Genomic DNA, 14,078 nt, shown 5'->3' with positions numbered 1-14,078 from the left:
GATACATGTTTTTACTGGGCAAAAAACTAATGTCCCAGTTTTATGAAATGGAGGTCCTAAACATGATTTGAAATGATTCGTCTACGACAAAACACTGAATGTACTGTTCAAGTCAGACGCCAAATCTGGTTAATGAATTATCCATCAAATTCTAACAGCGAACACTAGAATAGACTGGATACAGGTAAAATAATGAACTACCTATAACCTAAACCATGACATATAGACTGTACAAGCGCTTTGAAGCAAACACTAAAACCATGTTCAAAATACACTTTTTTTTTTTTTTTTTTTTGTGTGAACATAAACAAGGAGAGTGGTTCCTCTCATAGAATTTTCTGTTAACATGAAGCAAAAGTAGTGATTGTAATTTAAAAATACACATGTTTCTGAGCTACATTATGGGGAAATAATGATACAGTACATGGGGAGAGAATGATAGAATACAGGTGCATATCAAATATCCTTCTCAAAAAAAATACCAATACATTTTTGCATAAAAACCTGTACTTTGTCTAAAATGTGTTTTATTACATAAAATAATATGTTTACTTCACCTGAAAAAGTTGTGCTCCATGACCACCAAACGAAAGACGATTGCTCGTCACGTGACATCATTTTCCCAAGTCATGAGTTTTGACTTTGGTCCTGTTCTTCAAACTTTTACTTAAGTGCTGTAAACTTACTTCCGCATTAAGAGCATAGTATACAGTCCTACATTTTTATAGTTGCATTGCATTAAAAAAAGATGCCCAGATGATGCCACTTCCGATCGTCAGATGGGGCATCAGTGTTTGTAACATAAACTGTGGATAAAACCCCAGTCCCTAGGTTCTTACTGCTGTGGCAAAAGAGCCCTGCCTTTATAACTCAGTCTACTACAAGACAAAGTGTATTCTATCGAAAGGAAACTCAGTGATAAAGTATATAGGTGGCACAGGTCAAACTAGTATCCTTGTGAATTAAGCCATAAGATTTGGTCACAGTAATAAAAATAATAATAATATTAATAATAAGTTGACATTTGTTGAAGAACACTTTTATTCTTGACTTGGCATCAACAAGCTGTCCTGTATGGTCCCATTGACAGTGTGATCACGCTGATAAATAGTTTTGCCATTGGTGTTGTGGTTGGATGATGTTCGCTCAACACCAACATCTATGTATGGGGTAATGTAATAGAAGAACAAGAGGCAAAGGTAGTGACATTCATCATTCATCTGCATTGAACCATGTAACAGAATAGGGGTCAGGATAATGACATCTTTGGTTTCGCTTTTGTGTTCTTTCAATGTGGATTCACTGCTTCACCTTTCAGCAAATGTTATGCACTCTCCCCCCCCCCCCCCCCCCCCCATTAAAAAAAAAAAAACAAAAAAAAAAACAAAAAAAAAAACACCACAATAACCCTTTTAAATTAGTACAATACTAAAAAGTGCACAATTCTGGTTAGAATTTTTTTAAAATTTCCCTGAATCAGGGCCACCTTGAACTGCTTGGGGTCCTAAGTAATTGCTTAGCCTGCTTATGCCTAGCGCTGCCACTGGATAGATAGGGTATATAGATAAACACTCTCTGGGACAGATATTTGTCCAATTAAAAAGGTAATACAAAAGAGCAAAGTCTGTTGGTGAAAACTGTTTTTCCTTAGCCAATAATTGTGTTTTAAGAACATGAACAAGATAACAAAATGTATTTCCTTGCATTTTAATTAAGCGTTTCTTGTTGGGTTATCTGCAGATTACATAGCCTGTGTTGCCCTGTTATGAGGGGGTCTATTCCGTGATCCAGTCCGGGATTTCGTACCACCCAGTTCGTGCAAGTAATTGCTATCGCACAAATAGCAAGGTTCAAAGAGAGAGAAAAAAAGAAACCTGATGAAAAAGCAGAAAAGATGTCCTGGTAGAATGGGAACAGATATTTACAAACGAGCAGGAGACTGACTGACTGATCCGATTATTCTACATGATTTGATTTATGTTACATATTTTACACAGCGGAGAGATGATGTTGCGTTTTTATCCTGACTCGTCCCTGAAAGGCATTTCCAAGGATCCTCCAGTGCAATGATGTGCACACAACGAACCCACAGATGCCGATTATTTTGGAATTAAAATGGGATGTCAAACCAGCGCAACTAATACTGCCGCATTGACCATTTTAATTGCTTATTACACCAAATTACAACACTTTATTATTAGACTGCGACACCGACGAGTCTACCGCTATTATAGGTCCTACGTGCATCCTTGCCGTGCTTTCTAAAATCTGTGTACATTTGAATTATCAATTGATAGTGCTTTTAAATTAAACCACCGTGGAACTATCGTGCATGCAAACACCCTACCAACCATTTTAAATGAAACTTAAATTCGACTTTATGATTTTATTTTGTTCAGAGGGATCTTCGGTCTGTATTTGATGTTTAGTTCTTTTAAAATACATGTTTTATGTATTTCGATAACTATTCATTCTAACATCGGGTTTCATTGTGCAGTTTCTTTTGGACTGATGTGTTCTGGTTTTTTAAAACTTGAATGCCCTTAATATATGCGCAGCGGTATATTAGATATATTATTATCTACCATACCTTTAATCTGTCACACACACACACACACACACAGACACTCAGACACATACGTGGTGAGTGCAGTCGACCTCTGTACCCCAGGAGTTTCTCTCCAGCTGCTCTTTGGTTTAAAGCTTCAAACGACAACTTTTTGATGGCTGTCTTGTTGAGACGATGGAGAGGTTTGCTGGTGCTAAACCTAATGGTAGTGACTGGGTTTATGATTTTTTGGACCAAATGCAAGTCAAGAAGCATCATAAACACAGAGCAAGGGTTGCCAGTGCAAACCAGAAAGGATTCCAACCTTACAAGCCAGGGTTCAAGAGCCAGTCAAGAAACAATACTGAAGAGGCTTTCCTTTCTAGAAGAGGTGGTCTACAGGCAACTCAATGGTAAGTGAGGTTCCTTTTTACTCTGTACTGACCTGTTCTATCTCAACTCAATCCCCATCAATGTCAGGTGTCCGTTTTTATGAACTGGGTAATGGTTCTTATTATGCATTTAGATGTTTACATAAATATGTTACAGCAAAAAGGAAATTATTAAAACACCCACGACCCCCACCCCCAGTGGATCACATGAAATTTGAACACATGAACAGGCAATTTTCAACTACATATAACCTCAAAAAATGTCAACAACAACAACAAAATACATAGTTCATAGGTTATTGTTGGTTATTTATTTATATTTTGACATTCCCTGTTTTGTTTTTTACTGTATTGGGGCATTTCAGAAGTTAGAAGCAGGATTCTCCCAGTGTAGTCCTTTTTCACATTTGTAACTTTCCATAATTTGGTAGTCATTAAAGTGCTGATAAATTCCTAAATGACATATTATTCAGTTATATTTTGTGATGTCATAACAGTTAATTTTCTCTCTCCTGTCTATCACCTGCAATCCTCCAGCCTATTATTGTAACATAGTAGTTGCCCGTCTCACAAACCTGTCACAAGTTTAACACTTTCCTTTCAATTCCTTTTAATGCATTTTACTCATTTGGCTGTATCCCTATAGCCCAATTTAATCTTTATTATCCAACTGAGCACTGGATCACGTTTAATGGGTTGGTACAAAGTAGCCAACCTGTAGTTACATTTTTGAGCAACTGAACTCATGAAGCATGGCAAAATATATCTGGCAGATTAGTGCCAAGCCATTTAGAAGCTGATCAGGGTTTTTCACTTATTTGATTTACGACACTTGTTTAATCATAATATGTGCTGTCGCTTTAAGAGTGGGGCCAATCCAAAACTGGAAATCGAGTAGGACAAGACCCTTGTTTTTAAAAAAAAAAAAAAAAAGAAAGACTATTTTTTAAATCTGCTTATTAGATACACTATAATTTGTTTTCTAAGTGTTACCAATTAAGGATTTACGAGCCAATCTACAGCTTTTGTCTATACTTACAAAGGAGACAGTAACTGAAATCCACACGCAGCTGCTCCTGTTATGCCTGTATCATTGGGTACAGAGTGGGTTGTCAGTAGGAAATAAAAGGATGACACCTGCCTGTGTTGTCCACTGTGCAGGGACTGGGAGCTTCAAGGCATAGTAAAGTATTCCATGTTAAATTTTACACTAAAATAAAACTCCTGTGTCTGTTTACTGTTTTCAGCTTTACTGGAAAGGAAGGCCTAGCTGATGACTCAGTTTGTATACATGATTCTTCAAAGGTCACAGATAAAATATGCATTTAGGCAAAAAAGAAAAAGTTGCCTAAGCACAGCATTTTTTAAACAAACAAACACAAGCTCTGCTGCTCTCTCCCCACCAAGTTCCTCCCTGATTGCTCTCTCAACCAGCTGCTTTTATACATGCGGCCTGGTTAAAACAGGCAATCGATTAACCGAGGTGGCTGCATGGTGAGTCTGCAGTGTGAAAAGAAGCGGTCGGCTGACGGCACACGCTTCGGAGGACAGCGTGTGTTCGTCTTCGCCACTTCCGAGTCAGCGCAGGGGTGGTAGCGGTGAGCCGAGCTTAAATAATAATTGGATATTCTAAATTGGGAGAAAATAATAAAAAATAATTGGCGACTACTAAATTAAAAAAAAATAAAAATAAAAAAAAGAATGGCAAGTGATTTTCAGTTTATTTCTAAAAGAAAAAGAGATTTAGAAAAAGAGATTTTTCTCTCAACGTGAGTGAGTATGTAACAGTAGATATTTTTCATGTTGTATGAAGCGAGAACATGAAAATAAAGCTCCAGAAGCTGCGGGACTGCACTTAAACAGCTGTTCAGTTGGCTTGAGGTTTCACTGTTATTGCAGAGTCGCTTCATGATTTATTAAAATAAAAACAGCAATTTATTCTTAAATAAATGATAAAGTACAGGATTATGTCCAGAAACCTTTTATTTTTTATTTTTTCCCTGAAAGGGCTGCTCCTCAAAACAATCTATTACACAGTTACTGAATATGGCAGTAATACTTTGGTGCATATTTACCAGACTTACTTACCAATGTCCTTCAACCAAAGTTTTTAAGACTTTAAGGCATTTCTTTAAAACTGAATTTAGAATGTCATAAAATATGTACAATCTAAAATAAGCTGCATTTTATGATCCAGTTTTAAAGGGATAGTAGTCCTTTTGCGAAAAAAACGGTGGCGTACATATTTAGCGAAGATATCAAAAGGCGATGAGTCTTTTGAAAAATGGTAAAACACAGAAAGGTAATTAACAGCACTTAAGTCACAGTAAAGGAAAGAAACCGTCAAAAAACATCTTCAAAAACATTTAATTGAAAGGAAGACCATTCTAACAAACCAATTTAATGTTGCAGAAAAAAGCACATTAAGACAGCTCCAAATGATAAATCCCCAAGGTTAGACATAATTACCATTGTTACACTTTCAAGTTAAAATGGAACACTATGAAGAACACTATGAGGTTTCAGACAGTGCAGCATTGAAACCTTATACATTTTTAGATACATTTTTAAATAAGAAACAGACATTCTCATCTTAACACTATGTAATAATTCTCCTAGTGCCTGATCAGTTAATAATACTGACATCAGCATAAGACATGTACTTACTTACAGAGCTTGCTCTTTAGTTGAATGATAAGATATTCATCTCTGAACCCTATGGTTTGTGGTTCACGTTCAGCCCTTCCCTTTCCATTTAGTTCAATGGATGGCAATTCATTACAAGTATCACAAATCAAAGCAAAGCATGGAGGTTTCTTCTGCCATTTTTTAAAAAGTTTTATTTGATAACATTTTCAATACTTAAAATATTGTTGCAAATTTCTTTTCACACACAGTAACGATTGTGTTTAAACTGTTGCAGGAACATTTTGGCCTCAATTGCCTGATGTTTAAATGCATAAAGCAAGCTTCAATACAATAAACAAGTGTACTTTTAAACAGTAATGTAACCAGGTCGCGTTTATCGAACACGTGAAACCTGTGATAGAAAACTATTTTTCAGCCTACTTTGCATTTCTTTGATCAAACTGCCAAGGCAGACTTGTTACATCCTTTTTGTGAAGGAAAAGTGTGTAGGACAGAAAATTAATTCGTTTTTTTACAGTCAATAAACAAGCTAGCTTCCTGCGGATGCAAGCCTTTGCGAGGAGAAAAATGTAAAAGGCACAAGCTGCCTTTGTTACTTCCAATACATCTGTCTGGTAGCAAGCTTCCATATACAATATTAAATTAGTGGTAGGAAATTCATATGGTAGCTGCTGCTGTTAAAGTCTGTAGTAAGCAGGAGAAAAAATAACAAAAATATCTGTTGATTTTTTTTTTTTCAGTTGTTGCAGACTTTCATTGGTAAAATTTCAATAAAAATACTTCATGTGCAGGGCTCCTGTCCTGCCACAGTGCTGTATACACTTACATTAGTGTAATTTACACAGTAGCAAAATGCATAGGTTTACGAAAAGAAAAAAACATTTAAATTGTAAGCACAACTCGCTTCCGCTTTCCTGTAGCCATTTTGCATTAGCGCTGCACACGTGGGTGACGTTGCTGAAGAGCTTGATCATGGCAGATATGTGATGGGCAGATACACGACAGATTACTGTATTAAGTCTTAGTTAGTCATAGTCTTAGTTACGAATAGTTGACATGTTTTTATTTTACTTTTGTATTTATTGTTAGCATTTATTTTCACATGCAGTATTTAAAATATACAGTAGTAGACAATGCATGACAATACTTACAAGTAAAAAATAACAATAATTGAAATAAATAAAAGGAGGAATGCAAAAATCAGTGTGAAATCTTTTTAAAGCCTTAATTGCCGGCTTTCTTCTGGTCTCAGTAAGCCTAATCTTTCCATCAGGTTTGTCCAAGTCTCTGGGGCTGATCGAAGGGTATGAGGGGCGCGGTAAAGGAGGATTGGCTGCAACCCTAAGTCCCGATGAGCAGGTTAAAGCCAAAGACCTGGGAGAGAAGTATGGGTACAACGCTTATCTCAGCCAGAAGATTTCACTGGATAGATCCCTTCCAGACTTCCGTCCAAGCAAGTAGGTGATGAAGCCAGCAATCTGATGTGCTGTTTTATTAATGTTTGATTGCCTTACAAGTAATGTTCCCTGCATATGTAACAATATTAAATTAGGTAATTCTCTATTATAATATCCCTGTATGTGACATCATTTTTTATTATTTTATATTTTCATTAGATGACAAATTGTTATTTTTTGTAGCAAGATGTTTTCAAAGGTGCTTTTGTTACAATTGTTTAACAATTGCAATTTCTGTATTACAAAGCTCCCTTAACGTAAGCCAAGCCCATCACTATATGAGTAGTTTAGCAGATCTCTGCTAATTATATTTATCAGATGCTTTGAATATGAACAAGTGCTGTAATTAGATCACAAGATGCTGTTCTTCAAAGTACTCAGATATAAAGCGATTGGTAGGAAATGGGTCACCTACATAGCCTAAAGGAATGGGAATGCTGTGCACTTGATGAAGTGTGTCAGTTCAAATCTGCATCCTTGACTCTCATTAAGAGCGATTCGATTATGCTTTTTGAAACCTGACCCGTGAGCGCTTTCATATTTAACAGTTGTGTGTTGGACAGGTGTGCAGCTTGCACTTCACCTGAGGGTGTTTACAGTATAGAGATGAGATGCACAGTTCTGTGTGAAACATCAATGTGTTGTGCAGGCTTGGATATAGAAGCAACTGCCAAATGAGCGCATACTATCAGCCCTCACTTATATTGCTTGCTTTGAACAGGGGGATGCAGCTTTGTATCTAACAGAATACAAATGAACCAGTGATGTGAGGGACTACATAGTGTGCTACACATAGTTAGACTTTCTAATTTATAATAACTAGGGCATAGCATGAAGCCATCAAACAAATCAGTATGTCATATGTCTCTACATACAGTAGCATCACAGTGGTTTTATAACAGTACTCCAGTTCATTATTTATCTTTTTCCATATTACCATTGGATTTGCAGTCACAGATGTCTCGATTACAGCGGAGCTGTCATTTACCGCTGGTGTAATCTGTATGCCTTACAGACAAGCATCATTTCCATAACTGTATATCTGATACACTACCATCAGAATACAGGAGCCTAATCATTTGTGTCTTTTTTACATCACACTCCTATCAAATAACCTGCAGTCTAAAAGACTTCAGGATTAAGTTGATAAATGATACTTCATATCTAGTTGTTGATGTGTGCATTCAAACAGGATGAGCGATTCCTCATGGCAATGGAGAGTAAAACTATTAGTGTAACTCTTTCGGTGTGTCATTAGAATAATTATGTGCACTACAAGTGTGTATGATGATGTTCTGTGACAGTTTACTAGTACTAGGTTTACCATAAACCCAGAGACACCATAAACTACATTCATTCAGTAAGTGCAGTATTTGTTTTGGTATTCGATGAAAGGTGGATTTTAGTATTTTAAGTTTGTACATAAATTTAATCTCAAACAGTTGTACTAAAAATAAGTTTGACGCAAAAGACATTGTCAAAGACTTCTTGTAGAAACATTTGCTGAATTATCCCTAACTGGAGATGCATATCCCTGTCGACAGGGATAGAGATACCCTTAGTCACACTTTAGAATGAAATATATATATATATATGTAGAAAACAATGTGTAAAATTGTGATGTTACGAGAGTATCAGAATCAGGGATTATATGGAGATAGATGTATGTCCAACTGTCTCAATGTCAGTGCTTATGTATGTACATTATGTTATACTTTAGTTTCAATATATAAATATAATGCCGCCTTGCACTTGACCCTACCCGTTGTTGTCGTAACGCCCAGGTGCAAAGAGCTGACCTACCGTAAGGACCTCCCTCAGGTCTCCCTGATCTTCATCTTTGTGAACGAAGCCCTGTCTGTGATTCTGCGCTCGGTGCACTCCGCAGTCAACCACACGCCAGCACACCTCCTGAAGGAGATCATTCTGGTGGATGATGACAGTGACGATGGTGAGAGAGCAGTCATGGTATTCTGGAAGTGCCTGTATGGAAACACCATAACTGATGTGCTAAAGAACAGAGGATAGGGAGATGCTCATTTTGAGTGTCATCTTTTTGTCCTAATACACAGTTAAATGAACAATTATTTCTTAGTTTTCCTTTTTTCTAACCTCATCCTTACATGAAACAAATGTACCATTGTATTTTGCATAACCATTTACAGTAAATGTATGTGAATAAAAGCTTACTGGGGGTTTATTTATTTATTTCATGATAGTTTATAATATAAATAAACCAATGCATGACATACATAATTAGCCTACGGTGATAATGACAAATGCTGTTCAATATCTTTTTTTATTATAATTGTCTCATATCATGTCTTGAATTAATTAGGTTGAATTTGTATTATTAATAGTACACCACTGTAGTATATTGAATGAGCTATTAGATGTTCCACTATTAATTATTCAATATATGACGTATTAATGGGACTCAAGCGAGATACAACATTATGCCACTGAGACACTTTGGATCATGCAAAATGATAAACTGCACCATATCCAATTTCAACAAGATTAACCTTAAGTGTGGCACAGATACTGCATTCATTATTGTAAAAATGCATTCATATTTAATACTTATACTATGCTGTGGAAAGTTTTTCTTCATGTTGAAAAGCTGTTTCACAACAGGGATAAGAAATAAGACTCCCATTGCATAGTAGTTTGCTCCATTCCTGGTTTTACTACGAGTTTAATAAAGACACACCTGTGCTTGTTACCTCGTTTTCTATTTCAGTCATATCTATACTATACAGGTTAATGGGTACACTGTGGAACTTACAGTAGAGTTGACAGCTACTGTATATTGAAACCATAAGGAGTTTTTAAAAAGTCACCAGTTTGTGATTATTGAAACACAAAATGATACAAAGTGAAACAAGGACAATACACTCTGATATTTCATACCCATACCATGCTCAACCATACCATGGTGTATAGAAAGCACTTAACAGTCAGTCCTATGGCAAATCAGTCTGCATGTACTGTGTGTTCCAGACCAGCTGAAGGGACCTCTAGAGGAATACGTCAACAAGCGCTACCCCGGCCTGGTGAAAATTGTCCGCAATAAGAAAAGGGAAGGGCTGATCCGGGCCCGAATTGAAGGGTGGAAGGCTGCCACTGGGGAGGTCACAGGGTTTTTTGATGCCCATGTAGAGTTTACACCTTCATGGTAAGTAAAGGAATACCACAGGTAAATAAGCAGCTCGTGTGAGCGCTTGTATGTGAAAGCAGCTACAGAAATATTGTAAATAATATAAGTACTGTTTTAAAAAGTAAATTGAGTCAGTCTACAGAGAGCGAGATTAGGTGGGGCCAGCAGTTGAATTGTCACATGATTGGAATGGAATGAGGGAGTCTGTTCAGTCCCAGCAGTTACGATCCTCAGGCAAGCTAAAGCCAGTTAAAGACCGATATAAAAAACAAACAATCATAATGACTTAACATCGGAACTACAGAACTCTAAATGACATTTGACACTTTTTACTGCTAGCATTTATGTATTCGAGGGCCAGAATTGGTTTGTCTCATGTTTTTTTTTTATCAGATACATTGACATGGACTGAAGAGAGGGAAGTTTTTTCCACATTTTCAATCTAAAATCCTTAAACACTGGTTTAGTGTTTTAATTTCCAACCTGTGACTCTGCTTTTATGAATGTTTAAGTACAATCCTCTTTTGTTCTTCCATTTTCTCGATAGGGCTGAACCAGTTCTGTCGAGAATTAAAGAGAATCGAAAACGCATTATTCTTCCCTCCATCGATAACATCAAACAGGACACATTCGAGCTGGTGCGGTATGAAAACTCTGGCCACGGCTACAACTGGGAGCTGTGGTGCATGTACATCAGCCCCCCCAAGGAGTGGTGGGACGCGGGGGATGTTTCTGCACCAATCAGGTTTGTTCAACAAGAACATGCTTCATCCAGAATATATCACATATTTAAATGACTACACTGTTCAGACTGAATGTCCCTGAAAACACAACCCCCTTTGCAGTGTTTTTCCATTTTCTTCTTTATGCTCTTCTATCTGCAGTTTAGGTTTGGTCAAGCTTGAAAGTACTAAGAACTGCTCTGAGCCAAGCATTAGATCTAGTCATAGTAGCATTAGGATTTGTGATTTTTTTTATATATATAGCATTTTCTTGGAATGAAATGTAAGCATACTGTAGCCTGTTGTACTGCTGCACACTGTCTTGACATTTGAATTGCAGAAGATATTTTGGGTGAAGGAATCTGGCTGCTGTAAAATTGCCAGTTTTGTTACTTCTGTGTGTCACTTGTTTGTTGAGTTTCTTGGAAATGTCTTGGCACTGGCTTTGAATCCTTTTAGATCTTCATGTTGACGGAGTTAATGTTCCTCTGTCACTATCCATGTAAACAAAGAACATAAGAACTGTCCCATTGTTCTTAATTAAATCTTTATCATAACATACAGTCGAGTGTGGGGGCCTATCCACAACATTGTCAGCTTCTTTGACAAGTTGCAATAAGCCCAAGAGAGATTTAAGCAACGTGAAAAAAGATTAAAGAACAAATCAAAGATGTAAAGACTTTCCTGTATCACTGTTGTCCTGAATACATCAGTCAATATGTGTTCTAAAAGCAAACAGTGCTGCAATGCTAAAGGAAAAAAAAACATTTCACTGGTGCTTTGAAACAAAACCCCATTTAGATACTGTATCTGAATATCATCCTCGCACTGTTTAAAGAAACAATAAATGGGTCTCAGATAGTGTGGTAGCACCACAAGTCAACACTAGTTCTTCTGCTGTATGTCCTGCAGCAATGCGATTCCAATTGTTATTTTACAAACAGAAGCAAGGGACTTGAAGTACTGTTTGATGATGGGGAAGTTTACTGATATGAACTGATCTTGCTCTTATTGTATTACTTGTATTGTAACACTTGAAATGTATTTGCTTACGATTGTAAGTCGCCCTGGATAAGGGCGTCTGCTAAGAAATAAATAATAATAATAAATAATAATAACATATGTAAGATTATAGCTCAAAGCAAATAAGAGTGGCAGGAATAATAGAATATGTGGAATATAAAGTCACAAAATGTACAAAGGAAAGCAAAATGTCGAACCATGTCATTCAGCAATAGAAGCATCCGATAGTTGGTACTGCAAATGGGTTTTAGTTTAGGAAGCCATTTAAAACAAAACCAAAAATGATGATGAAGCAGAAATTCATAACAAGTTTGTAACACTGGTAGCAATATTGAGACATGTATCATGTTTGAAAGGTGGTTTAGCGAGGGATAGCGTACAGTACAATGCATAGAAAAGATGCTGCTTCACCAAGGCCTGCTATTTATACAAAAAGCAGAGTGAATACGTAACACAGACCCTCCGAAAATATACTGCCGGCCTATGGTGACGAGGTTCTATTTTCAATGTTGGTTTCACACAATTAGTTTTTAAGAAGAACATGTTATAGCAAACACATTTTCATTTAGATCTGGTACAATCTAGGTTAAAGAAAGCTCTCTGTTTAAAAATAATCTGTACCTGGCAAAAAAAAAAAAAGAGCAAGGTCAAAATGACCATCAGTGGAATTAATTTGTACAGGGCACCAAGGCCAATGAACTTAAGTCAAGGCCAAAGTGCAGGATGTTGTGTAATTTTGCTTCAGATTCATATAGAAGGCTAAGTATTAGCCATAGAAACAACACAGTTTAACTTAATAATAACTTTACTTGTTCAGAAAATGCAGTTTTTTGGCAAAAGCTGTACGTTTTTAAATGTATGAACTGTCCTGTGTTGCTACTGGCTTGCTGGCATGAGGGTGACGTTTGTGCCTAGTAATTAAGCAATAAATATAAAAACTGCAGGATTGTGGAGCTCAGGAATGATCAATAATGCTGGCGACTTGGCATATTCAACCACCATTGTTTATTTTGCACGCAATGATATAGCTACAGAAATGTGTGTCTTTACATTAAAAAGCAGATCATTATTTTTAGCTGCTTGCTTTTATACACACATAAAATACTGTTCTTGTCTACAAATATTAAGATCGTTGATACACCATAACATTAAGTCAAAATAGCCAATATATATATATATATAATATATATATATTTAATACATACCTTAAAATTGCTACTGTGCTGCATTGAAAAAACACATATTCATAAAGAAACATCTGCTACAAATCAAGGATTATTGTATATCCTGGTAGCTTTTCCATTCTGAGTGCAGGCTATCGTACCATAAAATAAAAACAAACAATTCGCCAAGTTTTAGGCCTACTTGTCAGTGACACATGTGAATGCGCAAAGGCGCCGTAAACCACAAATGTGAACGGGGTTGCAGTCCTAAATATACGACAGCCCTGAGCCAGCCCAGTGGTGTGAACGAGGGTCATAGGCCTTCACATGCCTCGGCAGAGTTCTTCTCACAGCCAAGCTTGATATCAGTAAGTATGCTTCCTGTGCAGAATTTACCAGGTTTAAGGGGCATTTCATGTGTTTATCCAACTCACAAAGCATTACCTATTAGGGGTTGTGTGTGTATATGCTTCAGTAAATCCACAGCTGCAGTTTCAATGCCTCATATCTTGTATCTCAGAAACCATTTGAAATGCAGTGTCGCAATACACCGTGCCCGGGGGAGGTGTTTTGTCTTGGTTCAATGTCTAGTCCATGTTCTTTTTCCACTTCACTGGTGCATGATTCAGTAGTCTTTATTGGGAAGGCACAGTGCAGGTAAGTCTTATACACCACAGTGCTGACCTGTAGTAAAAGACCCACCTTGGCATTTACCGTAAAACTTCAAATAATCGTCGGCTCTGTGTATTTTAAGGCGTTTTGTTGTATTAACAATGTACAAGTTTGAGATGAAACAATAAATTATTTTTAATAATAATACTTATTGCTTTAATTGTTCATTTTAGAAGTTTGTTATTATTATTATTATTATTATTATTATTATTATTATTATTAATTATGCTGTAAGCGTAGCCTACATGCCTGTGTTCTGATATCTACAGGGGCGTCTTAGTGGATTTAACTG

General features: G+C 36.7%; 1 protein-coding gene across 2 annotated transcripts in view; it reads left to right on the top strand.

Moving 5' to 3' along the window:
* Positions 1 to 1,844: 1,844 nt before the first annotated feature.
* LOC117430714 (polypeptide N-acetylgalactosaminyltransferase 17-like) overlaps positions 1,845 to 14,078 on the top strand; it is a 29,392-nt gene continuing 17,158 nt past the window's right edge. The window contains exons 1-5 of one of the 2 annotated variants that reach the window (XM_034051086.3): positions 1,845 to 2,961; positions 6,863 to 7,046; positions 8,831 to 8,997; positions 10,050 to 10,224; positions 10,754 to 10,951. In XM_034051086.3, the coding sequence (XP_033906977.3) occupies positions 2,538 to 2,961; positions 6,863 to 7,046; positions 8,831 to 8,997; positions 10,050 to 10,224; positions 10,754 to 10,951 (1,148 nt within the window). In that variant the 5' untranslated portion in view covers positions 1,845 to 2,537. Of the gene's footprint in view, positions 2,962 to 6,862; positions 7,047 to 8,830; positions 8,998 to 10,049; positions 10,225 to 10,753; positions 10,952 to 13,676; positions 13,772 to 14,078 lie in introns of those variants that run through there. The other variant, XM_059000748.1, reaches the window with a different exon arrangement.

Source organism: Acipenser ruthenus, chromosome 26, assembly GCF_902713425.1.
Source record: "Acipenser ruthenus chromosome 26, fAciRut3.2 maternal haplotype, whole genome shotgun sequence".
Lineage (NCBI taxonomy): Eukaryota > Metazoa > Chordata > Actinopteri > Acipenseriformes > Acipenseridae > Acipenser > Acipenser ruthenus.
The sequence above is the reverse complement of the archived record's forward strand: the minus strand, read 5'-3'. Positions and strand labels throughout refer to the sequence as shown.